Source organism: Epinephelus moara, chromosome 21, assembly GCF_006386435.1.
Source record: "Epinephelus moara isolate mb chromosome 21, YSFRI_EMoa_1.0, whole genome shotgun sequence".
Lineage (NCBI taxonomy): Eukaryota > Metazoa > Chordata > Actinopteri > Perciformes > Serranidae > Epinephelus > Epinephelus moara.
Window position 1 is genome coordinate 13,809,931 of NC_065526.1, and position 22,825 is coordinate 13,832,755.

General features: G+C 40.2%; 1 protein-coding gene across 1 annotated transcript in view; it reads left to right on the top strand.

Annotated features, from left to right (window-relative positions):
• The first annotated feature begins 1,907 nt into the window (after positions 1 to 1,907).
• The window catches only part of clstn2a (calsyntenin 2a), a 229,796-nt gene continuing 208,878 nt past the window's right edge, over positions 1,908 to 22,825 (top strand). The window contains exon 1 of the mRNA XM_050033688.1: positions 1,908 to 2,047. Within this exon, the coding sequence (XP_049889645.1) occupies positions 1,975 to 2,047 (73 nt within the window). The 5' untranslated portion in view covers positions 1,908 to 1,974. The remainder of the gene's footprint in view (positions 2,048 to 22,825) is intronic.

Consider the following 22,825-nt stretch of genomic DNA (forward strand, 5'->3'; position numbering starts at 1 on the left):
TTCTTCTGTGAATAACAAAAAGTGGTTAATTTCAAGTACGTCGCTTGCATTATCACCCCCGCTGGCAATGTATGATATTACACACTTGCTGCGTCGCGTATCAAAAAAATCGACAACACATTTTGAGACGCAAACACGCATCATGGCGGCCAATGCGTCTCGATGCATCCCAATGCGTTCGTGTCTGCGTGCCTTTGCGTCGACTATGAAACGGCCCTAACTGTTCAGCCAACTAAATTATCTGTATCGTATCATGGGCGGGGTTTAATGTGGAAGTGGTTGTGGTTTAATTTGAAAATGGGTCGGACTTAATCTGAAGGTGTTATTGAAGCCTGAAATTGATATGGGTTGATCAGAAGTTTAAATACTTATTATTAACCGGAAAACTATTTACATAAAAAATCTTAGATATGAGCTTTAGATCATTTTTGATCAGAAGAGTAATAGATCAAACACAGCTACCCAAATGAGGATTTTCCTCAACCAGGAGTGCGGATATTGACACATTTTAATGGCTGGTGCTTGTTTAAAGTATATTATCTGTACTGGATACTCATTTCATCCAAGTATGTGGCTCAACCCTAATAAATTACACATGCAACACAAACTAAATTATTGAAACTTAACTCAGCTTTCACCTGGGCTATCTGAAGAATACAACAAATATGCTGCAAATGTAACAAATGCACCATCATACTGTAAATGTTAGTAATAATAAAGGCAATTTATGTTTATTTATGATTATCATTAAGATAATCAAGAGGGTTGCTGGTTCAAACCCAGGGTGGGGTTGTGGGTTTTTTCCGAGTACTCCAGTTTCCTCCCAGTTTAATTGGTGACTTTAAATTTGCGGTAGGTGTGAATGTGAGCGTGAATAGTTGTCTGTCTCTATGTGTCAGCCCTGTGATAGTCTGGTAACCTGTGCAGGGTGTACCCTGCCTTGCACCCAATGTCTGCTGGGATAGGCTCCAGCCCCCCCACTGACCCTTAACAGTATAATCGTATACAGAAAATGAAAACGCTAATGCTTATTTTGGACAGCAGCGTGTACTTGCATATTTGAATATATATTATAGCCTGATTACTGCCTTGGAAATACCTCCTCGGACAGTAGCAGCAGTAGACATCGCTTCAAGGTTGGAAGACACTGATTTTGAAGCAGTTTCCTGTGTTGAAAAACTTCTATCACCAGAGCATTAATGTTCCTTGTGTGCTCATGTCACTGTGCTTCTCTAGCTCCCATAATAAATCAGTCATTGCTTCATTTTCTGGGCTTGTGGTAAGCCTCTGGTGTCCTACCTTGCCATAGCTTTGGGTTTATTGAATTGATTGAATAACTGTAGCTGTATTCCTCTGGAGGAATGCAATCTCTGACAGCAAATTCTCGGTTGCAGCAGAGCTCAAAATCAATCCTTTCCCCTCTTAACACCAAACTACCGACACACTCACTCTCATCCCAGACAGATCCCCTCCCTATATTCCCTCCTCTCTTTCACTTGCTCCTTCTCATTAACAGATACACGTCAAGTTTGCTAAACAAAGCTAGATTTCCCCCGAAGAAGAAACCTTTTATTCTTCAAAATAAATGTATACGATTAGTCATACTTGTGGAGAAACCTTTTTTTGAGGCAAAAATAATAACTAGTGTGAGAATACAATTCATACGATGATTCATTTTTTATTCTGTATAAATATAGCCTTGTTTTAATGCCTTTATTTGACATTATTTTACATTATCAGTCGATTGTTTTTTATTTTGAAAACCACAAACCGGAAGCTTTGTTTTATTGACGCAGTTTAAACGTCAGTACCCCTCGCTCTCTTTGCTCACAGTGCCCAGTGGTTGTCTCTCCACCGTTCGACTATCCCTCGCGCGCCCGACCAGTTGAAAACATCCTCGCGCTTGGGAGGTGATCCAGGATTTCGGGAAGAGGAGAGGACGGGGAGACATCACCCACACACTGAGCGACAACCATGCAGACACTCGGGGTCCCTGTTGTGCTGCTCTGGCTCATCTGGGGCCACTCCTGCGCTCTCGGCGGAAAAGGTAGGAAGATGAAAAAGAAAAAGATGGACAAAAAAATCAACTTGGCTTCGGCATGTTTGACCGCTTTATCGCGTTTGAGTTGCTCAAGTTGGCGAGGAGAGCACCAACCGTCCGTCCAGCAACTTCGTCGCCATTTAGTTCTGTTTTTTTTGTCTTTTTTATGAAGTTCTGCTTTATATTCAGAGCTTTTTTCCGTCGCTAATTACTGCCTAGTTACTCAAAGTTCGTGTAATGGCGGACAGGGCAATTAACGGGACAGGTGTTCAGTTTACAGGGAAGTTACAGCTGTGTTGTAAAGCTAGGCAGTCTCACTGTGAAACGATGGGCAGAGGGATAAATGAAGAAAAGCTGTCAAATAACCACCAACAGACAATTAGGGCTGCACCTGAAGATTATTTTAATCAACAGTTAATCGATTAATCGTTTGTTTCAAACAATAGAATGACAGAAAATAGTGAAAATCACCCAACTTTCGAAAAACATCTCCATTTTGTTTTAACCTAATATACTCAATTTATACATTACATAAGTATCACAAATGAGTGAATCGTTGGTATTTTAACTTGAAAAATGCCTTAAAAGATTAATTTAATAGACATAACTCACCACAGTTACATTTGCTACACAAATAGGGGAGATAATCACTAGAAATAATATGATAGTATCACAATGCTTAAGTCATGATACAGTATTATTGCGAACATATATTGCGATTTATTATCTTTTTTCAGCTGTAAATTATGTCCCAAAAGAAACACTATGTTAGCATCTGATAGTGAAAATCACCTCAAACCCAAAGTGATATCTTCAAACTACTTGTTTTAACATGATAAAAGCAGCAAATACTCTCTAATGAGTGAATCGTTGCTATTTTAGCTAAATGACTTAAAAGATTAATTGATGACTAATAATTTCAGCTTTGATGATAGGCATAACTCACCACAGTTACATTTGCTTATCAAATAGGGGAGAGAATCACTAGAGACCCCACAATATGATAGTATCACAATGCTTTAGTCATGATACAGCATTATTGCGAACATATATTGCGATTTATTACCTTTTTTCAACTGTAAATTATGTCCCAAAAGAAACACTATGTTAGCATCTGTTTTTTATTTAATAAGATAGTGAAAATCACCTAAAACCCAAAGTAATATCTTCAAACTACTTGTTTTAACATAAGAAAAGCAGCAAATACTCACTAATAAGTGAATCGTTGGTATTTTAGCTTGAAAAATGACTTAAAAGATTAATTGATGACTAATAATTTCAGCTCTAATATAGACATAACTGACCACAATTTCATTTGCTTATCAAATTGGGGACAGAACCACTAGAGACCCCATGATATGATAGCATCACGATGCTTAGCTCATGATACAGTGTTATCGCGAACATATATTGCGATTTAGTACCTTTTTTCAACTGAAAATTATGTCCTAAAAGAGAAACTTTGTCAGCATCTGTTTATATTTGATAGGTTTTCAGTCTGTTCATCGCACTAAGTAATTTTTGCAGCAAAATGTATCTCGTAGACTGAAAAAGCAATTTATTTAACTGTTATTATAGGCTACCAAAAGTTTAATTTGCATTGACAATATTGAAAATTTATATAATACCATATTGCCACGTAAAATATTGTGATACTCTGCTGTGTTGACCCCCCACCCCTTTAACATATTGTAGGAATTCACATACTAGCAGTACATAAGTACTTATTTCACCCTCAGGTTGCGGGGAAACTCTTCCTCACGTAACATTATGTCTCGGAGGCAACCTTACATGCCCCAGTTGCTTTTGAAATGATAAATAACACCATAAACATGACATTTATTGAAGATATCAGCGGTTATGTTGCTGGTCATGATTGGCTGGTTGGTCAGTGATCTGAGGATGATTTCTAACTATGATAATCGATTGGTGCTCGGGGAGGGCAGCCACGGTCAGGGCATCGTATTCAATCACATCCTCACCCTGTGATACTCTCACATCTCTCTCTCTCTTTTTTCACTTACTCACACACACTTACTCACACACACTCACACACATACACGGCGTCGACTGGTATTGCCTGTGAAGGGCAGCGGCAGTTTACAGTGGTATTAATTGGGTCTCTGGAGTGAGTGTGTTGGGCTGACTGGCTGTCTGCGCTCAACCAAACATTATCATTATTTTCCTTGTTTATGAAAGACCTCCATATGGCCGGGAGCCAGAGGGAAGGCTAACTAGGTTTAGATTAAGTTTAGAGAGGAGGCAGTTTTCTGTAGAGACTTAAATGACTCATTCAATTTCCAAAGGTGAATGTGATGTGTGAACTCTGCTTTGACTCAGTTAAGGAGTCATTGTAATTTCCTAGGATTTTATAAACCTCTGTATTGTTGAGTGAAGCCATTTCCTTGTAACATTCGAAAAGGAATAGATTAAGTCCTCTGTGTGCAGGCTGGGTGTTTTCTAGCTATATAAGAGAGACAGAGTGAGTTTTTGTGTGTGTGTGTGTGTGTGTGTGTGTGTGTGTGTGTGTGTGTAGATTTTTGCATTTACAAGCTCTACAAGCTCAGCAGAATACAGTATATACATGAGACAAAGGCTTGCTGCTGAATACCTTTACATAAGAAGTCAGGAAATAGACCAGAGCAGATGAATGTCTGCTGAAAGGATTTGAGGGGTGCTGAAAGAGAAAGAATCGGGCCGAAAAAAAATCGAAAACAAGATCAGATTTATGGGTGTCTTTTCAACAGAGCCGTCTAGCTGCATTATCCTCGCCGGAACATAAATCGTGAAAGCGATGTGGAACGCAGAAGCATAACTCAGGTTCTCCTCTTCTGTGCAATGACTGGTGAAACAATGTCTGGCGGGAACTGCTCTGCGCGTCCTGTCGCTCTTTTCCTCTTTACTGTCATTCATGCCCTTTCTATTCTCTTTCTTTCCTCGGCTTTCTCACTTGTGTTTTTCCACCCTTTTTTCTCTCACTCTCTCCTCCTCCGACTCTCTCGCTTTTTGTTGCCTCGCTCTGTTGGGCTGATGCCATTCAGAGGGCAAATGTCACAGCGAGAGAGAAGTGTTTCGTCACTCCTCTTCTCACTTATTTTTCCAAGCTTGAGCAACCTTCATTCTGATTTCCAGAGCTGCTGCTCCTTCTCTCCACCGCCCTGGATTCAATTCCAAAGTTTTATGGGCTTAAGTGAGTTGTATAAATGGTGAGGCAGGCTTCTTTCTGTCTTACTTTGCCTTTTCTCATCTGGAGTGTGTCACATTCTCACTCTATCCTGGGTACCTCTATTACCAGCCCCCTCCTCAGTCCCATTTATATTCCCTCCCTTTCCTAGCTTGTCCAGAATCTCTCTTTCTTTTACTCCTCTTGTACCTTTTCTCAGCCTCCTTCCGCCTCAAGCCTTCTCTCTCCTTTGCTATCACCAGTTTTTGTTCTCTAATGCCTCACAAAGGAGAAAAAAATACATGTTTGCCAAATATAAAAAGGTGTGTGCATGAGTTGTGATGGCAGGCAATTGCGTTGCAAAAGACTGAGTACCCTTGTGTTTTGTACTGGGATTTATAAGCGTGTGGAGGAATGTCAGGTATGTGTGTTGCTGGAAGTATATGCAAATGAGGGCAGATATGCAAATGAATGTCCTAATTTGGATGTTAATTACTCAGCACGGCTAATTATAATATGTCTGATGAGGCGTAAGGTGGAGGAGAGGAGCGAAATGGAAGGGCTGCCATAGGATGATGTATGTGTGGTAAGGAGAGAATGTGTGTGTTTGTTGTGTGTATGAGAGAGAGAGAGGTGTTTGTGTGGGGTTGTGTGTACACCAGTATCACACCAGCTGGTCCAATGGCCCCGGTGGGGCTCTCTGGTCAGCACTGCTCAATATGTGGTGGATAAACATTGCATGCAGTGCTGACTTCTGAGAGACACCCTCTCACACACACACACTGCCCTGTTCTCTCGCTGATGCATGGTGGACACACATTTGCACACTTGGACACTGCTGTACGTCAAAACTATCTGAGTAAACACTTTTTTATTTCTTAATAAAGACACACACATATTTTTCCCTTCGCCAGGTGGCAGGTTGTCAGTAAAATGACTGAGGTGGTGCTGTTGAAGAGACAGACAGAATGAGAGAGCAGAAACAGTAATGGGAAAGGAAAGAGCAGAAAGGCAAAAAAGGAAAAACATGATTCGAGAATCTGATGTGCAAGTGGATTCTCTGTAAGAATTTTTATCATTTCTCTTTTTACTTATTTTTAGATTTGTTCATCATTTCCCACTATGTCCTTTAGGAACACAAATGTATGAGGCATAATGAGAGATAGAAACACAAATAATGGAACAGAAAGAATTAGACAGAGACAGAATTTCGTGTAACGGAAGATTGGGTGCATGGGTCAAGGCAGGGACGTATCAGAAGTGTTGAGCTGATAATGAAAATGATTTGGGCCTGATGTATGACCAGACCAACTTGGACCTGGTCTGTTCTAGTCTGGACCTCCAGTTGTTAACATAAAGATTGTTTAGAAACGTTTATTTGGAACCGATATCGGCAACCGATGATGTCACTTGTGTGTTGTTGAGGAAATCATACTGGTAAAAAAAACACCACTAACAACAACAACAAATGAATTACCTTACCTGAGGTCTGCTTTGTTTTCCAAAGTTCACTCAGTTCAGTTCTTTATGTAGACTAAACAGTCCTCCTTGCCAGGTGTGCCAGACGCTGCGCATTTTTTCTTTTTTTTTGGCCTTTTCAGTGCAGTTGCTGCTAGTTGCCACCCATGTTTGTTTCGATACGAGAACGAAGGCTTTCTTGCAGGATTTGCGAGGTCATCTACTGCCAGACTTCTAGTCATTAGTGACCATTTGTTCAGTGTGTTGTCTAGTGTATACTCAGTTGTCAGTAGGGTTGGGTGATATTGAAATTCCCCTGCTGATGATATTGCTTAAGACAAACAACGATATATGAAATAATCGCCCAAAAAACATCAAAAATATCATTTAAATATATCGTCAATTACGCACTACTTAGAGATATCAGGGAGGCTAGATCGCTAAATATTTCTAAAAGAAAGCTAAAAACGTATCTGTTCACTTTAGCCTTTAACTAGCTCTGACTTTGCTGATAGCGATATTTTTTTTCCCTACCATGCTTCCGACCGACTTACCCTGACATTCTTACACCAACCCTAACCCATCTCATTCGTCATGCCTAAACCTAACCAATCCAGCGAAAAAAGGCAATGACTACTTGCCAATCAGAGGGAGAGTAGGGTGAACCATGCTCCACACTGCTGAAACACTTTTGAAATCATACTTGATTTTATGATGCTATATAAACAGCATTTTTATTATTATTAATAAAGAATAAAGGCTGAAGAGAGAGAGGCGCCTAGATCCAAATATCTAAGGACTGAAGTTGCATATGTTGCAATACCCATAAGTGGCCACAACATAAAGGCAGTAAGTGCTATTTCGCAGAGAGATCATTTATACTCAACAGCATGTGTATCAGCTTTGATGTATGGAATGAGGATAACACGGATGTAGGCCTACTGCCTTTGCAAAAGCCCCGATGATTGACGGTTGATTGCTAGCCTTGGGTTTTGTGCTTGTGGCCCCAAGAAACACGAAACAAGCTTTGAAAAATGGATTCTGAAGATAAATAAGTGGCCTCCATTGATTTTCTTTATTAAATATATGAATGTGGTCACCCGATGTATAATTTTACTAGTTTCATCATCTTCTTTAAAAAATCTTTGTCTCTGAAGTAATGTCTTACAACATTTTCCTGATGAGGCCAAATGATTCTTTTGTTTAAATTTAGCTCAATTGCTCTCACTGACATTACAGTAAAAACACTGGAAAATAGCCTTAGTGTTGGCAGCAAGAGCAGATCCAAGGTCAAATAAGAAGGAGGTTGAGTGCCCCTGGAACTCTATGGAGGTTTTTTGTTTGTGAAATCTTCTTCTTTTGAGATATTCTTTTAGTATACAAGACTACCCAGGGTTCAATGCTAAGGTTTTTTTTCACTTGCCCGGTTGGGCAAGTTGGTCAGAGATCTACTTGCCCAAAGTCAGTTTTTACTTGCCCTATAAAAATTGTTTAATTTAAGCGGCTATCAAATAACAAAGACTGCAGTTATTTTTATGTTATGTAATCTTTATTCACACTGTATTTATTAATTAAAACAACATATGTCATGTATTGTAGCTTCATTCCTACACAAATATGACAGTGTCAGGGCTTAAAGTGAAAAATTTGTCAATCGTTCTCTGTCTATAATTTTGCGCCCTATAGGAACATACAATTTTATTGAATATAATAAAAGTAAAAAGTCACATGACATGCTGCTGTTTTGTGCTATGACCTATTTAAAGTGTTGGAAGTTGTTATTTACGTGACAATGCCTGAACGCAACACAAGCTCAGCACGAGTGCCGTGCTACGCTGCTGTGCGAGCAGCTGTTTGTCTGTGCGTAACAGCAGTCTGTTGGTTATTTACACACTGTCCATAACAATAACTTTGTCAGATGACAAACTGCACCGGGCTCGGGGTCAGGTTTGGTCAGGAAAATGCGGCCCGAGCCGCTCTAGCGTGCTCACCTGTGTGTGTGGCGGAACTCCGCCTTGTGCGATACAGAGAGCAGAGGAGAATTGTTAACGCTTGACCATGTAGAGACACTGCCCGATCGGGCAAGTGAGTTGTTAGTTTACATGCCCGACCTTGAGTTTTACTTGGCAATCGGGCAATCCTTATTGTTGAGCCCTGCTACCAATTTTGAAAGTGGCTTGTCCTCAGTCAGAGTTTGGCTGAATAGAGCAACGTTCAGCAGCAAGTTTTGACAAGACTGAGGCGCTGTGCCTCTGCTGTGTCCCATGAGCTGGTGTCATTGAAGCGTTATCTTATAGTCTCTATGTACACAAGCCTAGCAATCCTTTATTAAACAACAGACCGGGGTCTGTTGTGACTCATGATAAAGCCTGAAGTTATGAAGACATGCACCACTGCACACTGTTTTAATTATAATTCCAATACAAACTTATTAGCCTGCTGTGTATTTGTACACCTAATAAAATGTGTTAACACTGTAGTGTGTGCTCATTTCTAGCCAAATATAAGAAACACGCACAGATACACACGCGCACCCACTCACACATGGATTGAGTCATCTCCTTCATCTCCCTTTCAAGTTGTCCTGTGTGGGTTTCTTGTATAGTCAGTCCAAAGCCTTGCTATACGCTTTGAAATGGCTTTATATTTGATTTTTTTTTTATTGCTTCTTCTGATTCCCTCCAGTGGTAATCATGAAAGAGCCATGTATTTTCCATCATGAGATATGATTCTGGAGATGTTTTACAACCACAGGTTTGCGTGAATATTGGAGAGGTAGGCTACAAAGTGAAACTACATAGTGTAACATCACAGGTGCTACGGCAAGTCATGCCAAAGGGAATTCTTTTAAGTTTTATAATACTTTGCCTACAAGGCAACTCAGTGTGTGACTGAAAAACAAATCACAACAAAAGAATATCTTGCGAGGAGACTGAACATAACCCTGTGTCTGTCTGCGTGTGTGTATGTGTGTGTGAAAAACAGACAAGAAAGCAAGTCTGTGTGGTTTTGCTCATACCTTCAGTCACGTCCGCATGCATACACAGACGCCTGCACCTGGTGTACCTGAAGCTACAATCGCTGCTCAGGAAGAAAGGAATCACAGCAGGGAGGGAAAATGAAAGCATGTCCTCAAGAAGAAAGGTTTTAATTTTCACGAGTCATCAGTCAGAAGTGTTATCTCTGTTTCTCTCTGTCTATCTTCCTGTTTCTTCCTCCAGGACTCTACCACCCCACCTGTCTCTGTCTGTGTCACTGACTTTGTCTCTCTTTTCTTCTCCCCTCCTGGCAGCAGCACATTAGATATGAGGGTTTGGATTTGCGTGTGTCAGTGCAAATACCCCTGTTTCTCCTCTCTCAGATCACTTTCATATTTTCATCTTCTCCTTCCTTTGTAAATCTGCCATTCTCGAGCTTCACCTCACGACAGAGAGTATGTCCTCACCTCTGCCATCGTCCTTCATGTCTCCTCTTTGTTCTCTTCCTCGTCTACTCTCTATCCCTCACTCCCCGCACTCCTTCGCTGTAGCATTTATAAATCATTTAAATGATGTGGTTATGAAGTGTAGCTGTGTTTTGAGGTGACATTGCTGTGTCCAAATCTGTGTTTTTGTGTCTATCACATTTGTATATCGCATCTCTTTTGTGTGTATAATGGATTGTTTGTGAAAAATCCATCTCAGTAGCTTATCAGGTACCAATATGCCTACCTGAGACACCTGCTAATTAGGTGCTTCATGCCTCTCGGGCTTATATTACATTTATGGTGTGATGTTACATTGCATGAAAAGAAATGGAAATTTCTATTACAGGCATATTACAAACAGATTAGTTTGAAAACCAAACATATACTTTTATATTTTTTGTTAAAACAGCCAAGTCAAAAATTGTATTTAATTTTTCCTAATGTCCTGTTTTAATTTTCTCCTGAAAAATGACCTCTTTGATGGAATAGCAAATGAGCACTTTTTCATTTATTAAAGCCTTGTCAGGTGCAAAAACATGTGCCTGACATACTCAATGAATCCACACTGAAGTGCCAGAAGTTTTCAAGTTAAAAAATTAATAATTATATACTGTAATAAGAAATGGGCAGTATTTCTTTTTTAAATGTTCTTGTGTGGAGATATTTGTTGTTTAATTAAAATTCCCCAGTGGGAATAAGAAACTGGTTTGTTATCTGTATTTTCTGAAATTCTCGATCCTTTGAAAAAAAGTGGACAAAACACACTTTCTTCTTCTTCTTTCTTCTTTCATGTAGCGTGTTTCGTGTTTTTTCCTGCTCACCTTGTCAGTGTTCTTCAGCTTTGATTGTGTACAGCACAGGTGAGGAAGTTATGACGTGTTTTTGGCAGAAATTGAATATATTAAATATGAAGAGACATTAAAAGGAGCTTTCTAGACTTTATTTCTTTTTGCTGTTGCGGAATTCTAGGTACAAATTAAAATAGTCTGAACACTGTATTTGTCAGGTCTTTAAAGGGAAACTTTGCCGATTTTTAATCAGCTCTGTGTCATCGCAGCGTGGGCAGTGTGTGCAGATGAATAGTGTTGGAACACCCGGAGCTCCCCGTCTATCAGCTGGTGAACGAAAGTCTGTCCAATGACATAAATAGGGTTGCAACGGCATACTGGTCTTAAAGTATACTGTGATGTTAAAATTGATAGTTATAATATCTTGTACATTTGCTTATCTACAATATTTGTTTTTTGCTGATATCCGATGTGCTGATATATAGCAATTTATTTGGCCGATAACTGATACCAATATCGATATATGGAATTAACATCATATTGTGCATGCATACTCTTATCGTGATGGCCCACCAGCAGATGGAAACATGAAATACAATTCTTTTCAATGTATGTAATATTCATTCTTGTGCAAATGTATGTTAAAGCCAATATTGGCTGATGTTGTACTGACATTTTGTGCATCCCTATTTATTTGAGTTATTTTGAAAAGGGAGACTTTGTACATAAACTTCCATTTAAAAAAAATGGTTTCAAGTTTTAATAATATAATAAAACATGTGTTCAACCAAAATAACCACTCCGTTCTCATTCCTTTAAGGGTCATTTTGACTTGCAATAATCAATTCTGTAATACTGGTATATCGTGAAACCGTGCTATTTTCTGAGATGGTTATCGTACCGTGAAAATCTCCTACCATCACAACCCTAGACACAAAATGTGTCACCAATTTCACTTATTGAAGGTGAAAACGTTTGGGCACTCACAGCATACAAACACCAATCACCTGCACATGTTGCACACACTGTGATGACACAGAGCTCTTTGAAAATCAGCAAAGTTTTCCTTTAAATAAGTGTCCTCCTTGTATATTTACTCATATATTAGATCTCCCAAATTCCTGCTTATTTATCAGCTTTGTATTAAGCAGATCAAAACCTGCTATAGTTTAGCACATGCACAAATATTGACTTTTCCGTGTCACTAGTTATTATAACAGGAAGTGTTCCCCAGGGACTTAATGACCTCATTTGTGTTATCCGCAGTTTTGTTTATAATTTCAAAGTGTAATTTTTTGCGTGTGTCCGCAGAAGATGAACTGTAGGTATAGGGCTTATGAGGCAATTTACACTGTATTACCGTGAGTCACCTACTGCATGTTTCCCTGATCCATAAATTTGGATGTGTCAGAACGGAGCCTCAATTTCCGACTTGTAATTTACTCTCCAGCTTTGCCTTTGTTTTTTCCATTTGCAGTGTTTTTGATGTATAGTCTGTTGCTGCCCTCGGAGTCATTTGGTCCTCCTCCTCTCTGCGCTCTTGCTATATACTCATCCGACCTTTCAACCTGAGTGCTGACTACTCATACGCACCCCCCCTGCTCTCCACCTTTCTTTATCTCTCTCTCCACCTCTCCCTCTGTTTGTCCCGAAAGGAATGAGCGGTATTTTACCACCCACAAGTCTTGTGTCAGCATAGCAACATTTCCCATCAAGTCCATGTCACAACAGATGAGTTTTAATTTTTACTTACTCTGGGGTAATGACATTTTCTGTTTATTTTATTCATGGTCCACAGCGTTTGCTATTACAACTCTGTTCCCTGTCAGCAAAAAATCCTATTAATCTTTCTGCAATTTCAGCATTGTTTTTGCACACTGTGATAATGGTGCTTACCCAGGTTTTTCAAGCTCATTATTGTTAATCGATTGACATTCGTCATCGCACAAGGAAAATGAAACATCCTTTTTATCAGCGAATGCTCCACTGGGCCTTTGTGCATTCTAATGTTCAAATGTACAGATAGCACCTACTCTCACATACGACAATGACATTCTTTTTTTGGGTGATATTTCCTCCTGGGAGGTGTCAAGGAAAGACTGAGAAGAGGGTATTATTTACAGTTGATCGCACACAGTGTTCATACTGCTCTGTATTGTATTGATATGCAATGTGTGAGTGTGTGTGTGTGTTTTGTAATAGGTTAATTGACGGTTTGTCATGAGGATTTGTTAGTGCCTATATGAGGTACTGGTGTGTTGACTTGGATGATTGTATTCATTTTTTATTTGTACAATTCAACACATAAATGTCACCATTTGATGCATGGTGCCAGATTATAATTTTAAGATAATTTGCATCTGTAGTCCCTTGGCGGGTTAAAACAAAGAGACAGCATAACAGAAAACAATACAGAGTGAAAATGTACTGTAATGTTACACACAAAAGAGAGCACAAGACAAGCAATAGAAAGCTACACACAATGGCAAATCACCAGTGTATGCCTGTCAAATAAAAGCAAGTCATGAAGACAATAAGATACAATTCAAGGTCAGTGAGTGCAGAGCCAAGTAGCTTTTAACAGACTTTTTAAGTTGGGTTTGATAGCGATAGAGCTGCTGCTCCTCAGGCTGTCAGGCCGGGTGTTCCACTGATTTGTGGCTTTTACAGAGAGAGCTGATTGCCCGAATGCAATGCGAAGAAATGGTATGGTACAATCTCATATATAGGATATTCTTGAGGATCTAATACTGAGTGAGTATGCACAAAGTCACGTAATTGAGGAGGTGCCAGACCATTTAAAATGTTATTAAGTAGGCACAAATTTGTGCAATCTGAAATTCTCAGAGGTCAGTGAATTGTATTTCTCCCAAGGTTGTAGCTATGGAGTCAATATTGTGGGGGGGGCAAAACTGCTAAGGGGGTCTGGGGCTACCACCCGCCCCCAAATTACATAAATTGAAAACTCATTTACTATTTTATTATATTATTTATCATAAGCAAATACAGCTATACAGTATGAAAATGCAATAGATAAAAGCTACCACTATACACAGAAATTACACTTGCAACACGACACAAGTAATTGACACTTTACTCGGACATTAACGTGAGTTGAATACACCCGTGATCACCATTGTTGGTGACTGCAGGTAAATTTGCTACGGTTGTTGACATTATCAACAGTTGATGGATTAGCACTCACTACTTGGTCAAATTCCACTCCATGCAATTACGTACACTTTTTGTTAAAATATTATTTATTTCCACAATCACAGTTTTAGTGCAAAATGACATGTTGACATTTGCGTTACTTTATCATGCATGTCCCGACTGAAGTGAAGTCTTATTATTTGTATTGTGTTGAAATGAGTTTCGCATCAACAACTTATGGGAACATTAATGGATGCAAAGCTCGCGAGTCTTGTATTGTTTAAGCTGTTGGCTAGCTAATGCACTGAATGTATGCTAGCTAGCTGCTGGCAGAAATTTAGCTTAATGTTGTGAAAAGATAACTATCAGGGTTGGAAGTAAACTTTTTGTCCACCTGCCACTGTGGCTGGTGGACTCCAAAATCCACCAGCCATTCGATGGATTCAGTTATTTTTTTGGCTGTTGAGTGAAGCAAATCTGGCCGCCATGTACATATTTAACCAGCATTTGGTTGTTATAATTTCCAACCCTGATAACCATTCAGAAAATTGTCTTTTCTTTTTTTAAACATATTTTTTTGGGCATTTTTACCTTTATAGATGGGACAGTTAAGCATGAAGGGGGGAGAGAGAGAAGGGTAGTGACATTCAGCAAAGGGCCACAGGCTGGAGTCGAACCTGGGCCGCTGTGGCAACAGCCTTGTACATGGGGCGCCTGCTCTATCCACTAAGCCACCGACGCCCCGAAAATTGTCATTTTCATAACACAATCTACAGTGCTAAAGCATTCTTTTACCAACATTTTTAGCCCCCAGTATATTTTAGAATTACAGGATGAAAATGCAATGGCTTTTTGTTCAATGTTTTGTTTGTATAAGAACTCGAGGTCTGCCCCCACGTAATGTGGTAAAGCATATGGGAAAGGATCCTCTAGAGAGAGACAGTTTCAAATACTTCTAAAGTTTGCCAAGTTGTACTTTATGGTGTTAACTAGGGCTGCACAGTTAATCAAATTGTAATCACAATCACGATTTTGGCTTCCCACAATTAAATGACATGATCAGCTGCGATACTGACATTTAAAATACTTGCTCTGCTCATAGAAAGCTCTACTGCATGTCAAAAAATGAGCTCCCCAAACGAACAGCCAGCCTCCACTTTGGGGGAGCTGCTCGCTACGTTCACCCTGCAGCTGCATCCTGTAAAAAAAAAAAATCCTCAATATTGCAACTGCAGATGGGCTAAATGAAAATCATCCATCCATCAACTGTCATCATCCGTAAAAAATTATACAGTGGAGGAGACATATCCATAGGATATCCACTGAACTAGGCGAAGAAGTACCTCATTTTGATGCAAGGATTTCTTTAATTAGCAGGAATGTAGCACTCTGTTGATTTAATTTCGGGTAAAAAGTTTTGCCACCGTTTTATTTGTATTTTGCTTGTAGCAGATGCACTGAATTCAGGTGACCTGTCCTGTTAACATTTAGACTCGAATGAATGATCAAGCCAATGTGTGTTCCTTTACAATGCAGTTGTTGCTTGACAGCTGCTAACACTGCTGTTTTTCCATGTGTGTATACACTAGTGTCATCAGTGTACATTTGCAGTCCCACATAAGGGGGAGATTATTGATTTAGGGACATCATTGATACATAGACTGAATAATAGAGGGCCAAACACCGACCCTTTGTCAAATGAAAAGGTAAATACAGGAAAATAAATTAAAACAATTCTCCCTCCTCTTTCTCCGTCTGTCTCTTTTTCAAACACCGTGTGTTCTGTCTGATTAGACGGAGGCAGTATGTTTTGTGAGACAGTGAAATGACTCCTTCGTGTTTAAATAAACTTTTATGCATTGTTTTTCGAAAGTCAAAGGCAGTCAGATCAAAGAAATGACGGTCCTCCAAACAAAAAGCCTGGCAAGAAGAAGCAAGAACGTCCTCATCAGTCTACCTGTCACAATTAACCCACGACTGAACTGTTAAATTTCTATTAAAATGCCAAGGCTTTGTGTGTGGATTGCTCACCCCCATATCTCTGTGGCACTTTTCCTCCATAATTATAGTCAATTTTCTTCACAAGCAGACAATACTTTATTGTACTGAGTTGAAAAGACAGCGCCACCACACTGGCACATCAGATTGGTGTGCAGAAATTACTTTTGATAGTTGAAAACAAGGAAATACTTGAAACACCCAGCCCCCTTGCTATGGCAACATACTCTCAATATCCTTCTGAGACTAAATAATTTACTTTACACCAGAACACTATAGTCAGAAATGTGCTTTTCTCCTCCAGATTATTGGATGAGTAAATTCAACTCTACAGGCAATAAAAACTTTACAGCTTTAATTTTTCCATTTATGCAATCCACTGGCAACATCGACTATGTCACTGATATATGTTGTACATTTGTAAAGCGATGGGTTGACCTGGAGCACATTGCATTGATAAATGTGTCATTTAAAAGCCTGTTAGATCGTGTTGAATATCATCACCATTCACCTTTTAAAGTTCCGATTGGTGGTGCTTTGAACCTGTGATTACGCTTTATTACATGTCACAGGCGATAGATCTTTAGTGAGAGAAAACAGGATGTTTTTGTGAAGGAAAGCCAGAGCCCCAGAGGCAGTGGTGTGGAGAGGGAGGGGAGTAGAGGGGAGGAGAGGGTCACAGATGAAATAACCAGAATGGAAGTGTATGGAAGTGAATAAGAGAGCACTGATCACGCTGCTGATGTATTGGTTTGAGATGTATTAGCATTAAAACACATCATCAATCCTCTCTCCTCTCTCCCCGTGTGACCGCTCTCCCATTATACTTTATTTAAAGTAATTGACCAGAAAATGGTTCTGAGTTGTCATCAGAAAGGGAAGTGCTCTTTTAGCAGCTATGGCAGCTCCAGGCTCGCAACTTAGTGATGTAATGGCTGTTTGCCTTTATTGGACATTAGTGTGTGTGTTCTCTCTCCCTGCTTCCTTTATACCTTCCCTCCTTTAGCTGCCCTTTCCCCCATAGCCTTTGCACTGACATCCCTCTTTCCCTCGTGCACATTAAACGCACACATACACACACACACACACACACAGGCGTACACATTCACTTAGCAGCTCCTCAGCCTCTGTAATAAGGCTGCTGTCCTCCCCAGTAATAGGGATCAGCTGTGAGCGGAGTGGTCCAAGATGGCAGCTCCACAAAGGATCTGACAGATGCTTGGGGATGAGACAAATCAGGGAGAAGATGGCCAGCTAACTCCTCTTGTTAACCCCCTGACCTTTGTCTCTCTTCCCTCTCACTGCCCACTCGGGTGACCGATACCGCAAGATTGCTCACGTTGGCACTCACAGAGAGGCTGAGACGCCATACAGTATTAAAGAGCTACACTGTTTACCTTTCAAGGTGCCGTTTGCCTCTCAAGCATCATTTCTTTATTTAGACAGTAGCCTAGAGGAGCAAAGTGAAGGGGAAACACTGGTAATTGCCCGGGAAATCGTGACATAAATTCTCCATCTCGCATTTTACCAGCTCTTACAGGCATTCTGTCGAGTAGTATCATTATATTCAGAGGACTTTCTGCTTTTAGTTCTGTGTTATTTTGACTGTCTTTGAGAAATGAGGCCGATTTTGCAGCAGTGGTGTGATTTGGAAAAATCCGAGGCGGTGATGCTACCCTCTTTGTTTTTGCAGAATATGTAATTCATCCCCGTTGTCATGTATTGATTTTAGGAGAAAAGTGATGATAAACAGTGTTTTCTTTCCCACCCGGATCCCTGTGGTAGATTAAAACAAACTGCTGAGAGTAATGTGGCCTGGCTTAGTATTAAATTCAGAAAATGCCCTCCACAGTCTTCTTTCTCGTGACACGATGGGAGTATAATACTCCAAATATATCACATTCACCCCTGTAGCGACCTCACCACCAAAATTTCTTATGCTGAGAGATGACGTCGAAAACAAATGCCATGAAGAAAATATTGGCAACACTATGCAATTTCACATAAATGGCTTCCCTGCCTCAGAACTACAGTTCATCTGGAAAACCACTGATGTCTGAAGTCTGGTATCTTATTACTGGATGTACTACAGAGCAGAATAACGACGGTTCACATTGCAGCAGACTGACATCATTTGCCATCGAGTTATTCAAGAGCTTACTAGAATTTTTAAATATCAGTTTGACTATTATTGTTCGGTCTGTCACATGCAGGCGTAAGTCACCTCCAGTGTCCTTCGATGTATTGAACCTCCAGCTTTCTTTCTTTGGTGTCTGCCCCCCTTGAAGTTGAAAGAAGAGATGGAGGACAGAGATGCATCAGAAAATACAATAGATAGAAAAAAAGAATCAGACCAGGCGAGAAAAGGAGGGTTAGGAGAGAGACGATGTGTAGAGGGAACAGAAGCCAAGGACAGAGGAGCAGCGAGATGTTAGAGAGGAAGAGAGAGGCAGAGATAATGAAAAAATGAGAGCATCATGACAGAGAAAAGAGGGAAGATAAAGGAAGAGAGGCTGCGTGGTGTGGTGATGTTTGCCATTGCCACTCATTGTTTGGCGGTGTGAGCGGTCGGCGGCAGGCCCCAGAGCGATTCATCATGATTATGTGGTGGTAGGCAGGTAATGTCACAGCAGGCAGGGCTGGGCACACAAGAGGCGGAGGCTGCCGCTATTTCTGGGCATCTCTTTGCCAGCCAGGATCTTGTTGGTCACATCAGCCTGGGTTGGCTCTCTGCTGTGCCCTCTGGATATCCCTCGGTTTGACTCTTGAAAATGTCTGGTATTGGGTAGTGCTATTTGTTCTGCAGGCCTGTGTTGCTTTTACATTTTCAAATTGATGGTGTGTTTTAGCTTCCTATGTCAATGTTTTCGGTTATTTTTACTCCCCACTCCTGTCTGCCGTGTCACATGTAGCGTCAGTGACTCATTAAAGACATTTAAAATGTCAAATATCAGTTTCTGTCTCCATCTGTTTGGCTCTCTCCCTCACACCCTTTTTCTGTGATTCTGTATCTTCACCCTTCTCGTGTCTCTGACTTCCTCTGTGGCATTCGCTGTCATTTCCAACCTCGATCATTTACATCTCTTTAATGTTTCTGTCTTTACTGATCCCAGTCAGCCACCTCTCACTTCGTCTAAAACAGCTCACACTGTGCAGTGATGAACTCTGCTTGTTTGTCCAAATGTCAGCAGTTTTGTATATAAACCCAGTGTGTGTGTGTGTGCGTGTGTGTCAGGAAAAGTCCCGAGTGGATGTAACTTTCCGTGTGTATGCTTGCAGCTTTTCGTGTTCATCACATGGTTGTGGGTGGGAGTTTCTGGAGCAGTCAAACACACACAGTCACACACATGCATAGACATTTAATGTCATGTGTGCTTCCTGTGCACTAAGTCTCTAATGCACAGTGTGGTGGTAGGGAAGTGTAAATGATTAATGATTGCCTCTGTGGTGTGTCTGCCAAGGCTGCAGCTAAAACCAGTGTCATTCTCTCTTACTGCTGTCACTCCATGAATATTGTATAGGTCATGGACTTGCTTGCCTCAAAAATAACGCCACCAGTTGGTCGTGTTTTAATCCATCCAATTGCCTAGCCGATTGTTTACTTAACCAACACAATAAAAGAAGGGATCTAGAACATTTTCATTGAAGCAGTGCTCCTCTTTACCGGTCCCTGCTGCCAACTTATGTCCTGCAATATTAACTCAAGTTATACTCAGCTCATGAAAGCTTTTTACATTTTGATAACAACTGAGAGGAATGCAGACAAAGTATTATGAGAGTAGGCATGTTACGATAACACGAGTTTAGGAGTCAATTCAAATACCAGTGAAATTCCACAATTCTCAATACCCAATTTGATACCATGGTAAAAAAAACGAAGATAAAACAATAATTCCCATGTACTTAAAGACACTCTCTGTCAATAAAAAATATTTTAATTGTATTTTATTTAAATAGATGATTCCTTCTTGAATGCAAGGTACTAGTTGATGTCACAATTTGTCTTTGCGGTAGGCTATTTGTCCTGCCACTCGTCCACATTGGATGTCTGGTTAAAAAATGACAGTAAAGAGCACAGCATTTTACCTAAAGTTAAACATGCTTTTGCTGACCAGAAAAAATTCGCCAAACATGCAGCGCTCGGCGCAGAATACACGCTCAGTGCCTCATAATGCTGCCGGCGTTTGTAGCAGAGTGTAAATACCCTTTTCAACGAGTCGAGTTGGAGCTGTAGCTGCAGCTGCTCTTGTTGCCATCTCCCATATGTTGTTATTCTTCTGTGCTGGTAGTTGGGGTGTAAAATCACCAAAAGTTCAAAATATTTCCACTCTGCTGATTTATTCCCGGGTAAATAATGTCATCCTCATCGTCTTTCTGTTAGCTGCTTGCCATCTGCCTGCCGCTGTTTGACGGTGGCACAGACATTCAAAATAAAAGCGTGTCCTAAAGATAACGATATGGAGCGTTGTTTTCACTTTGCATCGATGACATTGGATTGTTGATCATTTAATCGATATATTGATCTAGATCAATGGATCGTTACACCTCTAGCTGGTAGGCGTTCTTCTTCTTCCTTTGGCATTCAGTGGTGGACTAGAACATTTGTAGGCGTATATACAGCCTCGTTAGGTTCAGATGAATTGCATTACCAGTATCTATGATACTAGAGAAAAACGAGTACCATCACATTTTCAGAATTTTGGTATCGGTTTCATTTACATCTCTACAAGAGACCCATCTAGGGTTACAACGATGTGAGATTTTCACTCTAAGATAACCATCTTAGAAAACTTCGCTGTTTCACGGTGTCAATGCATTACAGAATTTATATTATTATCAGTCAGAGTGACCCTTAAAGGAATGAAAATGGAAAGCTTATTTTTGGTCGAACAAACATTTATTGTATACCCTGAAACCAGTGTATCGCTACATAAAATCCATAAAAATAATTCGCTAAAAGGACAAATTCTGAATTGGTCATTTAATGGAAAAAGCCCTGACATCCTCAGAGTTATTTTTTCAAACATCAGAAGGCTCCCTCAAGAGCCACACAATGCATCCAGCAGGGTGAGTTGGGCTCCTGTTGACCAGTAAACTGAATTTAATGCGTCAAATTGATCCACTGCCCCTTTAAGACCAGTTATTTATAAAGGTGTTGCAGTTTTGAACTCTGTGTTGACTGATAAATAATTCCTGAACATGCAGTGCATGGAGATCATAGTGATGAACATTTAGCACCAAAGAGAAAACAGAGATGCAGCAACCGCTTCATGTTGACAATATCTATTAAACCATGTGTCTAAACTAGGCAGGTACTGTCAAAGTCATTATCTGCTATAATCAGTCAGTTGATAGTCTATATAACTGAGAGTGTTAGTGTGTTAGCATGCTGCTATGTGCCCTCAGGTCCTCCTGAATATGATTACCTGTCTGCAGTGTTGCTCTGTCAGCACAATCTTGGAGGCAAACAGAGCAGAACGTCATTTAGATTTTTTTTTTTTTTTTATCCTGACATACTGTGCTTGGACAGCTGTTTAGCTGAATATGTGTACTGTGTGCTTCTCTTCATAATATTATGCAGAAGTACTGATATGTGTGTCTGCCTATGCTTTCTGTTTTACTAATTTTTCTATAATTCTGCTTTTCAAGTTGGTGTTCACTCTAAGTTCTTAATTGCATCACACATAAACAATCGCAATTAACACCCTCTCACTCCCTATACTGTCATCAACACCTACAGTGCTCTCACTAGCATACATCTCTGGATAACATTTGAGATAATGAATAACGATTGCACTCGAGGTGAGAGTGATGTATGACTAATTGTTTCAATGAACAGTAATATCACAGTTGGGTTTGGGTTTTTCCTTCAAATTTCCATTTGAAAATGATTAAGTGGCCTAGCTATAACCCACATTATATGTAAGTGATGAAAAGTTTTATTTATTTCTGTAACTAGGTTGTCTGTGATGTTATTTAGAGCATCTTAGTTTCCAGAGAGAGAGTTTCCTACAGTGTTTTTAGTGTCTCCCAGTTCTTGTAAATAGGACTTTTCATAGAGTTTGGGTAGTGTCCCACAGTGAGCTGTATAATTTTGTGGAGGGTAGAGGCAGGCCAGTGGTGGATTGTTTGAGGATGACTGCCATCGGTATTGGAGAGTTAAAAAATCCATCTGAAATTTATATATCTGCCAACATTTCAGGGCTGTCCTGAATACCATTTTTTGGGCTCCGGAGCTGCAGTACTAATCAACAGTGAATAACCAAAGCTTTGGCTGGGGTGGTTGCTGACGGGTTATAGTAATCATAATAGTTATAATAATCATAATTGTAGGCTCTGAATCCAAGACAAAGCCTGACAGAGCTTTAAAACAGAAGTTCAGAAATGGCATACTAAGATTTGATATTTGCATATTAAGGATGCGCACAAGTAGTGGACCAGATGATTAAACATTGCTTCCCTCGCTTGTCAGTATCAGAATTACCTGTCGGTTGAGCTAATTATGAAGATACCTAGAGGAAAGTGGGAGGAGTTTGAATCAGCACGTGAAACTAACCAGTGGCTCTGATCATAAACAATTCTCCCTGTCTCCCTTTACCAAACACACGTGCGCTCTCGGACTCAATGCATGGAAACGTGTGCATGTGATCGGTAAAGGTCTGCAGCTGTCCGTGGACATTCGATGCGTGAAGTATATGTTTGATCCTTAGGCACTCTCGTGTCTTTTGTCTTCTTGCTAGGCTGAAAGAAAGAGGTGC